The sequence below is a fragment of the Coloeus monedula genome, assembly GCF_965178545.1.
Source record: "Coloeus monedula genome assembly, chromosome: 10".
Taxonomy (NCBI): Eukaryota; Metazoa; Chordata; class Aves; order Passeriformes; family Corvidae; genus Coloeus; species Coloeus monedula.
The window spans coordinates 17,024,430-17,039,489 of record NC_138790.1 but is presented as its reverse complement, the minus strand read 5'-3'; the positions used below and the strand labels follow the sequence as shown (position 1 = coordinate 17,039,489).

The 15,060-nt window shown below is 41.8% G+C and overlaps 1 protein-coding gene across 1 annotated transcript in view; it reads right to left on the bottom strand.

The window, feature by feature from the left end:
- Window positions 1-1,615: 1,615 nt before the first annotated feature.
- ARMC9 (armadillo repeat containing 9) overlaps window positions 1,616-15,060 on the bottom strand; it is a gene marked incomplete at its 5' end in the record, with an annotated part of 57,774 nt that continues 44,329 nt past the window's right edge. The window contains 4 exons of the mRNA XM_082288197.1: window positions 1,616-1,694; window positions 4,957-5,129; window positions 9,703-9,832; window positions 13,205-13,329. Coding sequence (XP_082144323.1) covers window positions 1,672-1,694; window positions 4,957-5,129; window positions 9,703-9,832; window positions 13,205-13,329 — 451 coding nt within the window. The 3' untranslated portion in view covers window positions 1,616-1,671. The remainder of the gene's footprint in view (window positions 1,695-4,956; window positions 5,130-9,702; window positions 9,833-13,204; window positions 13,330-15,060) is intronic.

Sequence of the window (15,060 nt, the reverse complement as noted above, 5' to 3'; positions counted from 1 at the left end):
GCCTGCTTGGTGTTAGGTCGGTGTTACTGAGCAGTAAATTGTAACTTCCGTATTAATTGACTGGGTTTTAAGCGACAGGAGGTCTTCTCCTGCAAAACACCCCCATTCCAATTTAAAGTCTATCCAAAAGGCTTTCCTGAACTTGTGTGCGGGAGCCCTTTCTGCAAACATCTGACACAGCATCACTGATCTCAGTGGGTCTGAAGCAACGACATCAGTGGCCTTGGGCTCTTCAGTTGCCACCACATAGCAAGAGGCCCAATTCAAGGTCTTGTCACAAGCACAAAGCTTTCTTCTGGCTGTATGGAAATGGCTTTACAACTCTACTTTAGGGGAAGGCAGTGTCACTATAGGAGTTGCTTTACCTTTCAGGCTGTGTTCCACTTGTTTGTTTCTCAAGGTGAAACTCCAAAAGCAAAGCCTTACCTTCCCCCTTTTCGTACTCATTAAAGCATTTGTTTCTGAAGCCTATGCCAATACACTCTGCTTTTTTGTGCATCTCTGCCTCAGCAGCAGCCAAGTTCCAATGTAAACTGCATTTATGTGTCCTAACAACTGTCACATGAGGGGGTGTTACTGAAAAGCCAGCCCCCAGTGAAGGCTTTAGTGTTTCCTGGTCACTTACTGTTGAGAGAAAAAACAACAAACAGCACTAGCTTTGTAATTCACTCGCAGAACTAACTGCTGGTTTTTATTTAGTGGAAGTATTCCTGATCTCTCTTGCCTAGCCCGCACTTCATATGCACCAAAGACCAGCACAAATTCCATAAAGACATAAACAGCCATTGCCCTGAAGATCATAAAAAAAGCAACAAAGACCAAAGAAGACGGAACACAATTACACGTAAAGAGAAAGCTGCTTCTGATCTGTTCACATTCTCATGGTTTCTTCTATGAAGAAGAAGCAAAGCTCTTCATTCCAGTGGAAAAAAAATAGATTTTTCATTCCACAAATGTTTAACAGTAGAATTAAGAAAAAAATGCAGAAAGAAGGAATAGGAGTAATTGCTGCAGGTAAAGACCTCAGAGGTGAGCCTGGATACCGCCTTGGGCACTGTAACAGTGTTTTTCATCTGCTACAGGTCAACCAGAAATTGATAAAATACCTCCTCTCCAGGGTCTGGAGGCCAGACAGATCTCGCCCCCACTGCTCCGGGCAGGAAGGCTCTGCACATGTGGCAGACACTGTCCCTCCTCGTGCAGATCCTTTCAACACAGATACCTCCAACCCAGTCATAAAGGCAAAATTTAAAAAAGCAATTGGCAGGCTGCTTCAGCAAGCAATATGTAAAAAAGACAGTTGCTTGGTAAGACTCCTGGGCTGAGCCTACATTCTGTCTCCAAAGGCCATTTACTCTGGCAAGGAAGGCAGAGAGCAAGAGTTTCTTGTCAAGGTGGCAATGTCACTTTAGAGTAAACTATCAGAGAATATCCATCTCCCATGTTGTCCTGGGCTGCTGCTGAGACCTTGAATTGTAATAACAAGGCCCTTGTCTTAGGCAGCTTTAGAGACCACAGACGCATCCCATCAGATAATCCCGAATCCCCGTGCAAGGCCTGCGATGTCAACAACCCCACTCTCCTCTGTAGGTCACCAGTAAAGCTCATTGCAGGAAGCTGGCTCTGTCCTTCAGCAATGTGACAGGTGATTCTTGAGGAAAGGAACTGTTCTCACTTCCTGTAGGACTGGCTGCCTGCAGAAAAACAGCAAGAAAGGGTCTGTCAGCTGAAGGCAGGATTTATTACAAGATAGAAGCTGCCTGAGGGCAACACTTGTTCAACTTGTACAGGGACACAAACATCACAAAAAACATGCAGAAAGGCACTTTAACTCCTGATGCTGCAACTTAAAAATGCAGAATGTATTTGTGGCAATCCCTTTTCAGGGGATATTGAAAGAACTGAAAGGGAGTCACCAGGGTCCAGTTGCACTCCTGACAAAAAACATTCCCCATTCTTCTGGTAGAGATTTTTGTACTGCCCTAGCTCCAGTGTGCCTTAGACAGAACTTGGTACACTGCAAACAGCTTCAGCACGCCCATGCAGAGTTGCCTGGAACAGATAGAGAATGAGGATCAGAGTGGATTAAACCATGCAACCATGTCCACAGGGAGCCCAGTTGAAAAGGTCTAAATTTGGAGGTGCCTATGCTCCCTACAGAACCCTATGTTTCAGCCATGCTGCCAGTGTCATCCCTGTGCCAGGTTGGAAGTGGGAGTCACAGAAGATCCCAGCATTGCTGGTTTTATTTGGAAGGGCTTGGTTCTGCTCTAGAGTTCAGCTTAACAGCAGGGGCTGCATCTCAGGCAGGAATCTGGCCCCAGGCCTGTAGCTGCACTAAGTACCTGGGCTCCCTCTGCATTCCTCAGGCATTCCACACACTCCATGCTCCAAGAGGAGCAGTCCAGCTAGTTCAGGTACGTTTACATAAAATCAACTTGTTTCCAGAAAACACACCTATAATAAATACTAAAATCAAGCTAAAAATGTGCCTCTAAAGTAAGTGAATGCATCAAGCAAAATCAGAAAGTCAGCTTTTTCTCATCATGTCCATCAGCTATAAAAACTTGCATTTCTCCAGAAATATCAAGAAACCCAAAAATTAGTCTTCCACTGGAACAGAGTCTCTTGATATGTAAAAACCTATATACCTATGCAGCAAGCAAATGGGAGGCAGCAACTGCTGGAATCTACTGATTGCTGGTATCTGTGCATCTGATACCATTTTTGACCTACAGATGAGTCAGCTAGGAAATTAAAGGAGCAGTTCAGACTGCTTCTTTAAGTAACAGCTGAGAATTACCTTTGAGAACCTCAAGTTTCAGTGTAGGTGCCTAAAGCCCTTTTTAGTCTTTTAAAAATCTGGTCCCGACAACCTTCATGTAACTCTTCCCACCTGCAAATACCTGTGTGAGAGGCCCTGCAGGATTGACAAGAACTAATAGGTGCTCTGTGAGAGCAGACAACAAGGCTGGATACATGTACACAGAGTAAGTGGAAGATGACTTGTTTGCAAAATAATTTCTTTGCTATTTTTAGCAGGAAGAGTTTAACATTCAATTGCTGACACTGTCTCGTGGCACATGTGGACAGATAGAAAATGATAACCTGGAACCCCAAGAGAAAAACTGGGAGAAACTGTAAATGGACACAGAGCAAGTTGGGATGCCTGTTATACATTCAGCTTTAGGATGCACAGACACAGCAAAGAGAAGAGGCAAAGTGTAGAACAAATAAAACAATAAAAGTTAGAAGAGCTCAGGTATCTGGACTAACAGATCACATATCCACGGAGAACCCCATGTGATCTACTTTAAAGCAATTTAAAAATGAAAGACATTTAACATTGTGCCACTGGAAAAGGATCTTGCTCCAGAGCCTCCTGAAAGACACACTGGTATGTCACATCTTTCCTATGACACTCCCTGCCAGGAATACAAAGCTGCCCTGGAGAAACTAGAACATGCAGAAGATTTTTTGTGTACACAAACACACACACATTATGCTTTTCCTTTCTTCACTAGGGCTTCTTTTCAATGGGCCAGTGCTTTTGGAAATGAATCGAAACAGGAACCAGGGACAGACTCTTGGGTGTTAACACCACATCCAGTCAGGGCAGAACAGTGCTGCTGGTACAGGAAACAGAGCGTGCTGATGTCAGAGGTAAAACTCGGGGCACACACAGCAAAGGTAAAGATGAAAGAGCTGTATTACCTCGGCACAGGAGTGCTGAAGCAAGGAGCCCCCAGGTCAAAACCTCCCTTCACCACCAAGAACATTCCCTTCCAGTGCCTCACCAATGAAACCACACCACTTCCCTACACATGCAACTGTGGGGAACAATGAGTGAGCAACACAGAAGGCTCGGAATGCTCTTTCCAGCTCTGTTACTGATTTACTGGGGTATTTAAATTCTCTCCATTTCACTTTTTGCATCTGTAATGAGTAGCTAATGATATACACATATTTCAAGTTTCTTGGGAAGGTATTAAGACATACTATGTTTTTGTCAAATGTTTCAAGGTAACAGTTACAGCTAAAGAATAGAGCTGTTACATTGTGATCAAATAATCATCACTAAACTTGTTAGGATGCATTTGCTCCTGCCATTTTCACTGATGATGGACACAGAGTTGTATTTGAATCCAGCTTTTCCTATCCACACTCCCGGGAAAAAGTTTTTTCATTACTAAAGAATGCACCTTTCTTCCCTCTCCACCCCAAAAAACCTCCACAGCTGACACACCACACGTTTACTGATGTGTGAGCATCCAAGATCAATTTTTCCACTATATTGAGCTTGTGTTGCCTGGCTTAAAACAAGTGTCCATCCTTTTCCTCCATCCTCAAGTCAAAGCCATCCTCTCTTCTGAACCACCCCCCCCCCCGCAGATGAAGTACTTCTTATAAGCTTTTGCAGGCCACAGCATGGCCATATGGTTCTTGAGTACCAGTCTCCAGGAGAAAGGAGACTGCTAAAAGCAGCACACCATGCTTGGCTCTCTGCTTACCAGGCTGCCCTGAGCCATCTCCTGAGCTGCCTGACATCTGCTCTACATTCAGCTGCAGTGTAGACACACACAGGGATCCGACTTCAAGTTACACAGTGGGATGAGCAAGTGTCTAAAGAAAAGGAAAAACTCTGATGACATCTAGAGAAAGTCTAATCTGAGACTCATAAGCTTCCCCAAAAACTTCTGAGAATTTGGGCCGCTTTTCTCCACCCAGGGACAGGAAAAAGCATGTCTTTTAACTGCTCACATGACAGCCTGGAAATAGGAGCAATGTTCAGCAGGATATAACTACATGGTTGTACATCCTGCAGATGACAAGCACAATGTCATATACTCCTGGCACATTTGTAGCCTACGGCTTCATTCCTGAAGACTTTCTACAATGCTCCTTCCTTTCCCACCCCAAGGAATGACAAACAGAACGATGACTTTTTCCACTTACTCTGTCTGCTCCTTGTGGATGATCCTGAGGAGCTTGGATGGCTTGTCTGTTGGGGTTCAGATTGAGAGAACTGGGGGGCAATGGCTGGGACCTTTCCCTTTCTAGGGCTGGTGCTCTGCCCGTCAGGAGTACGAGGGATCTTAGGTTTGCTGGTGAAGGCTGAGGCAAACTCACTGTAGGAGGAGAGGGAAAGGGTTAGCAATGCATGGAGAAATATGTATGCATAGTAAGTCTGCAACCAAGTGAGACCTGCAGTATGTGCTGTGACAGCACAGCCAGTGCTCCAAACTCAGGGAGAGACTGCAAATAGAAAGGAACAAGGCACCACAGGTACTGCCTGGGACGTGTGCTCACTGCACAGCCTCTAACCTGGCTCTAGTGACCTGTGATCCTACTCAAACCTCACTCTCTGTGCAACATAACTGAACAGGTACAGTTAAATTCCCTGCAAACCAGTAATTGATCTTTAGCTTGTTTTCCGTTGTGTTTATCACATGCAGTGACTCATTCTGGGGTGCAAAAATTACAGAGATATGCTACAGCACAGGAATACATCCTTCTAGGGCACTGACACCATAATTTCTTCCAGGTATAGGTCAATCTTGGAAGACATGGGCACCCTCCCTGGCTCCTGTCTGAGATAAGATTTGTAGAACTCCCTGAAGGCTTTGTCAAAAGAGCAAAAAGCTGTGATGGCATCTATAAAATAAATTCCCTAAACACACAGGTTCCTTTTTCACACTGAGAACATAAACCAGGTGCTGCTATTTCACAGCCTGCATGTGCTGCAAAAACACCATTCTTTAAAATTTAGTCAATAACTGTGTGAGGCTACACTGTCCTTCCTTGCCCCCAGCATAAATACAGTTTTTCCCAGGTACAAAAATGGATGCTACCAAGAAATAGCAAATCTCTAAAATAATTCTGAATCTATACTAATGTTTGCACTAGTGAGTCGATTTTCTCTTAAAAGAAGAAAAGGTTAAACTAAAGTAACAGCTACGTGAAAACGTCATCATATTTAAAAAGGGAAATAAAAGAGCCAAAGGCAGGACTTCGAAAAAATAGGTGCCCTCTAAAAATCAGCGATTAAAATGGAAAGTCCGTGTTATTAGCTCCATCAAAAGAACCCTTTGTGACCATCAGAATGGGTGATTAGGAGGATTTTCAAGATATTTAATCTCCCCTCCTTCCCTGGGAATGCTGCTGAGTCAGTGTGATTAGCCCTTCGATAGCCCTGCTTCACCTTGCAGGGAGATTTGAGCAAGTGTTCCTTTTGTATTTTAAATAGCATTATTGTCTGTATTTTGCATATGTATATGCTAACTATTAAGGGCAGAGACATGCTAACTGCTCTGCTAAGAACTATCTCTGCAGCCCTCTACCTGGAATATTACAAATGTTAACACTTGTCTCAGCTTCAAAGGAGGAGGTGGCAGATGGCAGCAGAAACATACTGGTAAAACAACACCAAAAAATAAGACTGGCTAGATAAAACCTCAAGGCGTGGACCACAGAGATATTTAAACGTCTTTGTTTCCATAAAGTAGTCTCATTGTTACTGCTTTTTTTTGTTATTTTACTCACTTTGGTAAAGTGAGTTAGTTCAAGTGAATTGGGTTTTCAATTCACTAGTGCTCTTCATAATCTTATGTGTTTCTTAGGCAGATTAAAAAGAAAGATTCACCAGCCTCAAGGCAGTTTTTGAGCCACAATTGAGAGGTTTTTTCTTCCTTCTTCAACAATAGATAACAAAACCTTGGATCTGTATTTCCATACACTAAAAAGTGTTCTTATAGCCATTCAGCCATCTCCACAGTTTCAGGGCAGTAACCTCGGCAGCCAGACTGGTGACAGAGCAAAGCAATGCAACCAGAGTCACATCACTTTACCAAGGAAAGAGACACACAGTGGTCACCCAAAATGGTTCACATCTGTGCAAACTCTTCAGGAAAGGATTATATGAAATAGGCTGGTAGCAAAAAATATAAAGTTGAAAAAATTCAGTTGTTTTTCTGAGAGGATGCGGAGCAGATCTTGCTCCCCATGTGTCCAAGTATCACAGAACCACTTCATCTTTTACTGCATCAATAAATAGGTTAAGATCAACAGAAAATAACTAATCCTCAGGATAACCCCTAAAACTCCTATTTGTTATCCTTTAAAAGTTGATGAGTTGAAGAAAGAAGAAGCAAACTCTAGTGTGAGAAATGTTCTTCAGCATTTGGTAAAGGAGTCATTGATGACAAGGTGTGCTCAAAGAAAAAACAAAACAAAAAACAACCAAACAAAAATACCCAAACCCACAACAAACTCACACAATTGAGAAGAAAGAAAACTGTTCACTTGGAAAAACTGAAATAATTGTCTATAAAAAAGTGCACCACAGACTGGGATTCAGGTAATCAACCAGGAGATGAGAGGACTTGAACATATAATGATGAATTAGACCGTTTTCTCCAAGAATACACTTGGACTTTTGGCCATTTTTACCAGATTATCAGAAAAGCAAGGCTAATAGAGACATAAGAATGTCCTGCAGAGTTTAAACTCTTTTTTATCATGACGATACTGGACATAGTCACAATACAAAAAAGCCTGCTTTTTCAGTCAGTCACAATTGTAGACTGAAGTCTGTTACAAATTCATCCTCGACTGGCTAAAAAGCACAACAGAGCTATATTCTCACATGACCAAAATGCAACAGGGAATATCAAGATAAGACCAGCTGCCAGTCTGACTTGCATCAGCTGGAACAATTGTTTGTTCCTGTGGAAATAAAACAACTGCAGCAGAAATGTCACCACTAGGGTCTCATTCTGCTCTCAGATTGATTTTGCATCATTTCGCTCATCTCTGTGCAGTTAAATTCCCAATTTATACTACTAATAAAGAGGGGAAAGAGAAGTGACCACTTCCACAGCCCAACTCAGCCCTCTTTTTCTCATACATACCTCTTCCAGGAAGGTCTTGGTATTTGCCTAATAGTTTTTGCCTCCAGGAAGGAGACATTTCTTACAGTGGACAAAACTATGAGCAAAGCAGTGATTTATTAGTCCTGTTTGTTTTGCAAACAAATTATAGTCTGCATCCAAGAGTGAAAGAATGAAAAGGCAGGTCTAGCTATTGCAACACCAACATATTAACAAAAGACCCTTGACACAGAAAACCCTGTGCTCTCTTTGACTGTGAATGGCTGCATTCCCATATCTGTAACTCGAAGCTGCATTTGGAAATCCAAATTATTACATGCACGCTGAGGAAACACGTGATGAAAAGATATGATCTTCCTCTGCAGGATACTGCACCTGTGCCTTCACTTCTATAAAATCCATCCTGAGATTCAGACATACATTTGTGAACAAATATTAAAAATTACTGGGAACACACCTTTTTAATAATAGGTTATGTAGAGAATCAAAGCATCTCACTAAGGTGGGGGACAAGGTGCTGCCAATTTGACTTGCTTCTTGGAAGGAAAGCCTGAAAAATCATATCCCTCTCTCCACCACAAAGCAAACAATTTGGCCATAAATTTTTATGGTCTATTTGTATTTCTATTATGTGCTTAGCTACTTACAACAGACAACAGAAATAAACCATTAATGCTGGGCCAGAGGTATGACTACTAAGCACTTCAGCTGAAACCAGTGATAATTTGTTGGCAATGTATAATTTCTCAGATCTCACCATGGAAACAGCACAACTGGAGAAAAAACCCAAACCGACCACCAAAGCCACACCAACCCCCCAAAAAACCCCAAAACCACACACTGGCATGTGTAGGCCTGAAGGAAACAAAGTTCTAGGCTTAGAATCTTCCAGAAGTGCTAGAGCTGTAATTGACACAAATAACCAAGCACTTCTGAAAAATCAGGTGCATAGAGAGCTGCTAAAACCTTTTCTTTAACACATCTCCACCCATTCTGTGTTTTAGTTCTGGAACGTTTTTGCTTTTAAAATTTGTCTACACTAACTGTTTAAAACTTGGCCCAATCTAATTAGCTGTAGGAAAAAGCTGTTAATGTCTGAAGGACACATGCAGGCCCTGAAAACTTTGGTAGACTTTGGTCCAATTGCTAATGAATTCCTAGTTCTCATCCAAGATATAACATCACAGTTGTACACATGACAAAGGCTTCACAGTGGGCTCAAGCTATGAGCAGGAAGGAGAGCAAGACCTTTAATTTTACAGGAATAATTTCAAGGAAGAGTTGAAACCCATTGCTGGGTGATCTCATAACTTTGCCTCCTTTGCTACACCTATCTAGTGGATAAATGAGGGACTCTGGTCAGCAGTGCTAGCAACTCAGCATGTTTAAACACTCTTAACCCACTTAAATGCTTCATTTTTCTTCCTTCTGCACGTTAATTCCTGTCCTGTTCCCACAGTCCTACCTATTTCTTTACTAATAAATTATTTTTCATGGGCTAGTGTTGAGTCATCTAAGGAAGCAATCAGGAAGTTTTATTTTCAGAAGACTGCATTGAGCATGCATGTGAAGTTCATTAATAATGCCTTGCTTGAGACTTCTCCCATTCTGAACCAGATGCTTAGAAATTGAACAGCTGCCTCTGGCACAGCAAAGGGTATTTTGTTTGGCAAGCGCCACTACAGCTGTCTCAGGCCAGACTACATCATACATCAAATGACTTCACAGATTGTCTTTACAGCAGCATGGAATTAGCTGGTAAATCCTGTCAGACTCCTCTCACAATTTTAGGTATCCTCTGGATAGATCTTACCTGTGTGATTGACCATTTACTTTGTCCTCAGTGAAGTCAGCAGATCGAGAAGACAAAGTATCACCAGCTGGGATGTGTTGGTCCATTCTATGGCCTGATGAGAATACTTCAGATGGCTTCATTTCAACTGCTGTTTAAAAAAGAAACACAGTTCAGTGAGCTGTCTCTTTACAGTTTTATTAGAAATACAATCAAGTCACAGTTCCTGCTGTGTGAAGGAAACCATGAGGTTTTGCCAGGCTACTGAGTTCATGTGGCAGAGTGTATTATGGCTCATCACCTGCACAGAACAACTGCAAGTTGTGATAACTCCAGCCCCTTGCAGGTGGAAAATAAAACTGACTACACTTTGCACTTGCAGTGGGATAGGAGCATGTAGACTCCCAGTAAATGCACATGAGCTGTGTCCAATATCTCATTAAACACAAGCCCTTGCAGCTGTCTGTACATATCCACAGTAACAGGGCCACTGCACACAAAAAGCAGTGGTTTACACTTCTGTCAGACTCACTTTCTGCCTTACACTAATACGGAAGTGAAGGACACTCAGTTTGCTTAGAATCACAAGGCTACTGAGATGTGCAAGTTCAATGAAAGTTTAGGGAAAATCCTTAGCTCCATTCCTGCCATGCTCAGGAGAGGCTGCTGTCCTTGTTTGCTCTCTCATGCTGTTAAGAATGCAGATCAGGTCACTCTCAGACAGGCATTTTGCTGCCCAGCACATGTTCTGTCTGGCATTCAGCATAATAAGCGTAGTAAGATGACCAGGGTTCATCTCTGGTCTACAAGTTTTCTGCTCACAGGAGACAAAAAATAAGAGTGCAAGAATTATTGATTCTTAACCAAAGTGATAAAGGGGAAGAGGATGGACCCAGACAAAGTCAGACCAATTTAAGAACAACCAAATATTTCCAGGAAGACATTAGAACGATGCTCATTTTTAGAAAACAAAAGAGGATCAAGTTTTCTAGAGGCTAAACTTAGCCTCCTTGAGATAGATATGACCTTGACGAGGCTAATTGCTCACATGAAGCTTTTATTCTCTTTTTTCCACTCTTTGTCTCTTACTGTTCGTTTCACAACTTGGCTCCATGAAACTGAGTCCCAAAGTACTCATGGGATACTGGAAAACACATATTCTGAAATAAGCAGGTTCCTGGTACTGCAGGATGACCATAACACCAAAATCAGAAGTCATTAAATAGCATATTTATTGCACAGCAGAGATGTTTGGCAGAGCATCATGAGAGTCTCTAGAAGCAGTACCATTATTTTTACACATTTCTGTTCCCTGCTGTATCTTAGAAGGCAATAGAAGAGAAAGGGCTCATTTTCCACTGCTATAAATTAAAGCCTTTTCAATTTAAATATTACAATCCCCACCACCTTTTGGAGAAGATGAGATGTTCAAAGACCCAGCTCAATTATCATCCTGCAGAATAAAAGTCCTGTCACTGACATAACAACCAGGGGGTCCAGCAGGGCAGTCTCTCTTTTCTCTTCTCTTCTCCTATACCTCATTTCTAAATCCCAAAAGATAAGAAAGACAAGTACATATGCCACTAGCTACTTGCAAAAGCCTGAAACAAACCTCAGGCCATCTTTCAAGTAGCTCAGTGTTATTTTATAGACCGGATTAATGCTAGGAAGAATTTCCTCCTTCACACACAAAAATTATTTGTCTTTTTTCATGTATAATGCATATGAACTTGCAATATGCTGTATATTCTGATCTCAAAGATTTTTCTACAGGAAAAGAATATAATCTAGTAGTCTTATTAGTAGCCACCTGCTACATAATTTTGACTGAATACAGTTAAAAGACTGTTTTAAACAGAGGCTACAAGCGAAGTTCTGATAAAATGAAACATTTAAGCTGGCAGAAATTTCTTCAGCACGAAGGCTTTAAATCAATATTCATCAAAAATTAACAACATTTACTTTGCTGACGGACTCAGGCTGCCTGTTTAAACCTCTTCACAAATCTCTACAAAGCAAACTATCAGAGCATCAGCAGCATAGCAAAAGTGACAGAAGTGAGTTTATGCATCTCACTGGAAAGATATAAAAATCTGGTTCACTTGGGCTTTGGATGGCTGCATAACGCCTTAGAAATTGCATCCAATTACACTTGAAAACACCAAATAGGTACACCTTTGATACGTGCTTGGCTTGATTTCCTTTACAAAGCATGGCTATGTAAAAATCCGTTCTTTTTCCCCTCTCTACAGGAAAACTGCCAAGTCAGTATGCTTTTGCTTGATTTGCAACCTTTGCTGGTGTGAGTTGTTGCCCTTGGCCAGCCAAACCCCCTGAGCTGTACTCAAGGTGTTAGAGTGCACAGCGAGGCTGAGAACAGCAGCTCTCATTGCTCCACAACAGCAAGAACCCAAGTGCCCATCCTGGACAGGAGCTTCTCCTGCTCCTATCCCACAGCTTCTCTCCTTCAGAATGTTACATTTATCAGTTCTGGGCATTACGCAAGCGAATTCCTGTCTGAAAGACCTCGGTTACTCTTCTCAGAATCCTTTTCATTTCCTTTAGGAAATTCAAAAAAGTAGAAGAGAAAGTAAAAAGTATGCTATTCCTTTACTGCTTCAAAGCATATTTTTCAGAAAAGAAAAGGCACACTTTGCCTGAACTTATTAATAATTCTGTCCCGGATATGCTGCAAGATCCTTTATCTAAGACTGCTGAACATTTTGCCTTAGAACCGTAATTGGAAATGTTAATGAATCCCTGCAGGAAGATTCAAACTCCCACATCCAAAGTTCCATGATCTCGTGGATATCAGAAGTTCAGCAATCAAGTATTTCAGAAGGCTATAACCTTTCAAATTCCATCACATGTTTCCGAGCTCTCGGGCCCAGCTGAGTTTGCATTAATTTCAGCTGAAGCTGCAAGGGCAGAATCTTTAGCAGCATCACCCACAATGCAGCCACACAGTACCGGGCTGCCCATCCTCCACAGCCCTGGATGGTCTGAATGCAGTTGCAAATCTCAGCAGATAACTGCAGCTGCTTCCAGCTCTACCACAGAGATACAGCCAACAGAGCCTGCAGGTGCCAGCAGACAGTGATTCATTTAGATCCAAACAAGGGTATATTTGATCAAGCAAGGGGCTTTGCCTGTTGGGAAGTGCACTGTCTCTGGCTGCAGTTCCTTCCCTGGGCAGGGGACATTGCAGAGTATCCTTCACACATCGGAAGCCCTGGGCTTGATCCTTGGCACTTCCACAGGAAGCAAGATGGAGCAAGGCAAGTGAGACCATTGGTGTCTGCTGACCACATGTTACCTTCTGTGGCCATTCCTTCAGCTCAAGCCAAAGTCAGCCATGTGCCCCAAGGTCCTGCAGATTGACACGGGCTCTATAAACAGAGGGCCATTTCCACACTGCACTTAAAAAATCCCCAGTCTACAACACACAATCCAGGCCCCCAACACCTGCCCCAGTCAAGGAAGACATCAGCAATTAAGAACAGCATCCACAGACCATCCTTACATGAAGGGGAAATGCAGAGGTCAGAAATGCTGGACTGGCTCCCACCACAAACAGAAGAAGGACCACTCGGTGGAGACTGCAGCTTCTCATCCCTATTGTGACAAGAATTAGTACTGGTTTTTTGCCTGGAGGAGAAAGGAGAATGCAGGGTGAATGCTTACAGTATAAAAAGTTGCATCAGAGTAAATTCTAATTTCTTCTAATTGCCTGTAATGAGACAGTACACACTGAAATTATTTTATATTTCACATTGGAAACCAGTACTAAGGGCATAATTTAACTGCTTGACTGTAGCTCCCCCAAACCAGCTGACATCAGACCTATTTGAAATTAACTTTTTTTCCTACTGCAATAAAAGAACCAAGGAAAGGAAACCATAACTCCCTGCAGTCTGAAGACTCAAAATACCACCATGAAACTTAGAGAAAAAGACTGTAAAAATGGGCCTGAGAGGTCTTCAATACTTAGCTTGTCCAAGGATTTAAGATTTGCTTCTGAATATTACAAGGATTTCACTTTAAAGAGCAATATGCAACACAAATTTAAACAAAGTAGGCAACAAATAGAACTCTTGATTTCACAAGTGAAGTGGATCAATGGGAGACTGAAGCAGTTGAAGAACAGGGCAGGGACACAATTGCTTAGTAGTAAGCAATAAAACACAACAGAAGTGAGAGGGGTGTGAAAAGTGGGTGAAAAGAAGTTGGCAGATCTGGAAAGCTTCCCTGCCCAATATCAGGTTAAGGTAACTAAACTATACTTCTAGTAAAAAGGATGCAGTCCAAGGAAGCAGTTAATGATTTCACAGCTAAATCAGTTTCTAAGGAAATAGCTAGCAGAATATTAAGCAGTTTAGGCCCCCCCTGAGTGAACTCAGCCAGTGAGTCTTTAAAGAAGGAGGGAAAAACGAAAAAAAGAAAAAGAAGGCAGCTTTCCAGTATTTCCTGACTCTCTCAGCTCCATACAGCAAGAGCTTGTCCATACAGGGATCCCATGACAATTCATCTGAAGTAACTAGAGCCTTGTCTGCACTGGGAAGTCATACAAAAATTAGCATGGAATGGCTGCTACATGGGCAGTGGCTATTCTGCATTAATTTTCTGTGTGAATACTTCTATTCAGCACTAGAGATCTCCACACTCCCCCCTCCTTTTGGAGGTATGAACCAACAACTCAAAGAGATATGTTACAGTATCTCATCAACTGCTTCCTCTTTCATGTTTTTAAATGGAATATATTACATTGAGTCTCACATGAAGAACTTCAAACAAGTTATATTCACTTCAATTTTGAATGGAAGCATTTACAAAAATTTTTATATATTTTAACCACTCTGCTGAATACAAGACTTCAGATAATTCAGATGAACTGTCCTGGACTGTATCCTGTAGACAAGCTGTATCCAGGGCAAAAGTATATAACATTTTTCATGACATTTCATATGATACAAGCCACTTAAATTATTTAAAGTATGGAATACATCCAGTTCAGATACTGCTTTCAAATTAAGTTAGCTAAGCTTTTATTGTCTTCCTCTTGCAATAATTTCCAAGCAAGTATTTCCTTATTTAGTAAATGATTTTGTACTAAAATTAGAACAGCATAAAAGCCATCAAAGCTTGTCCTTTTCTGCTGCAAAATGTAGTTTAAGAATGTCTTCATCTACTCACTGCAGTTTCCTGCACACAAATTAGTTAGATACAAAGGACAAACTTCTCATTCAGGGTGGTACCGCTTGTTTCCTGCTTAAAACATGGGAGCACCAAACATTTATATTATTTCTACCACTTGGGCAGAGCAGGAGGGAAATTAATTTTCACATATTTTCACAGTGTTAGATTTCTGCTGTTTACATT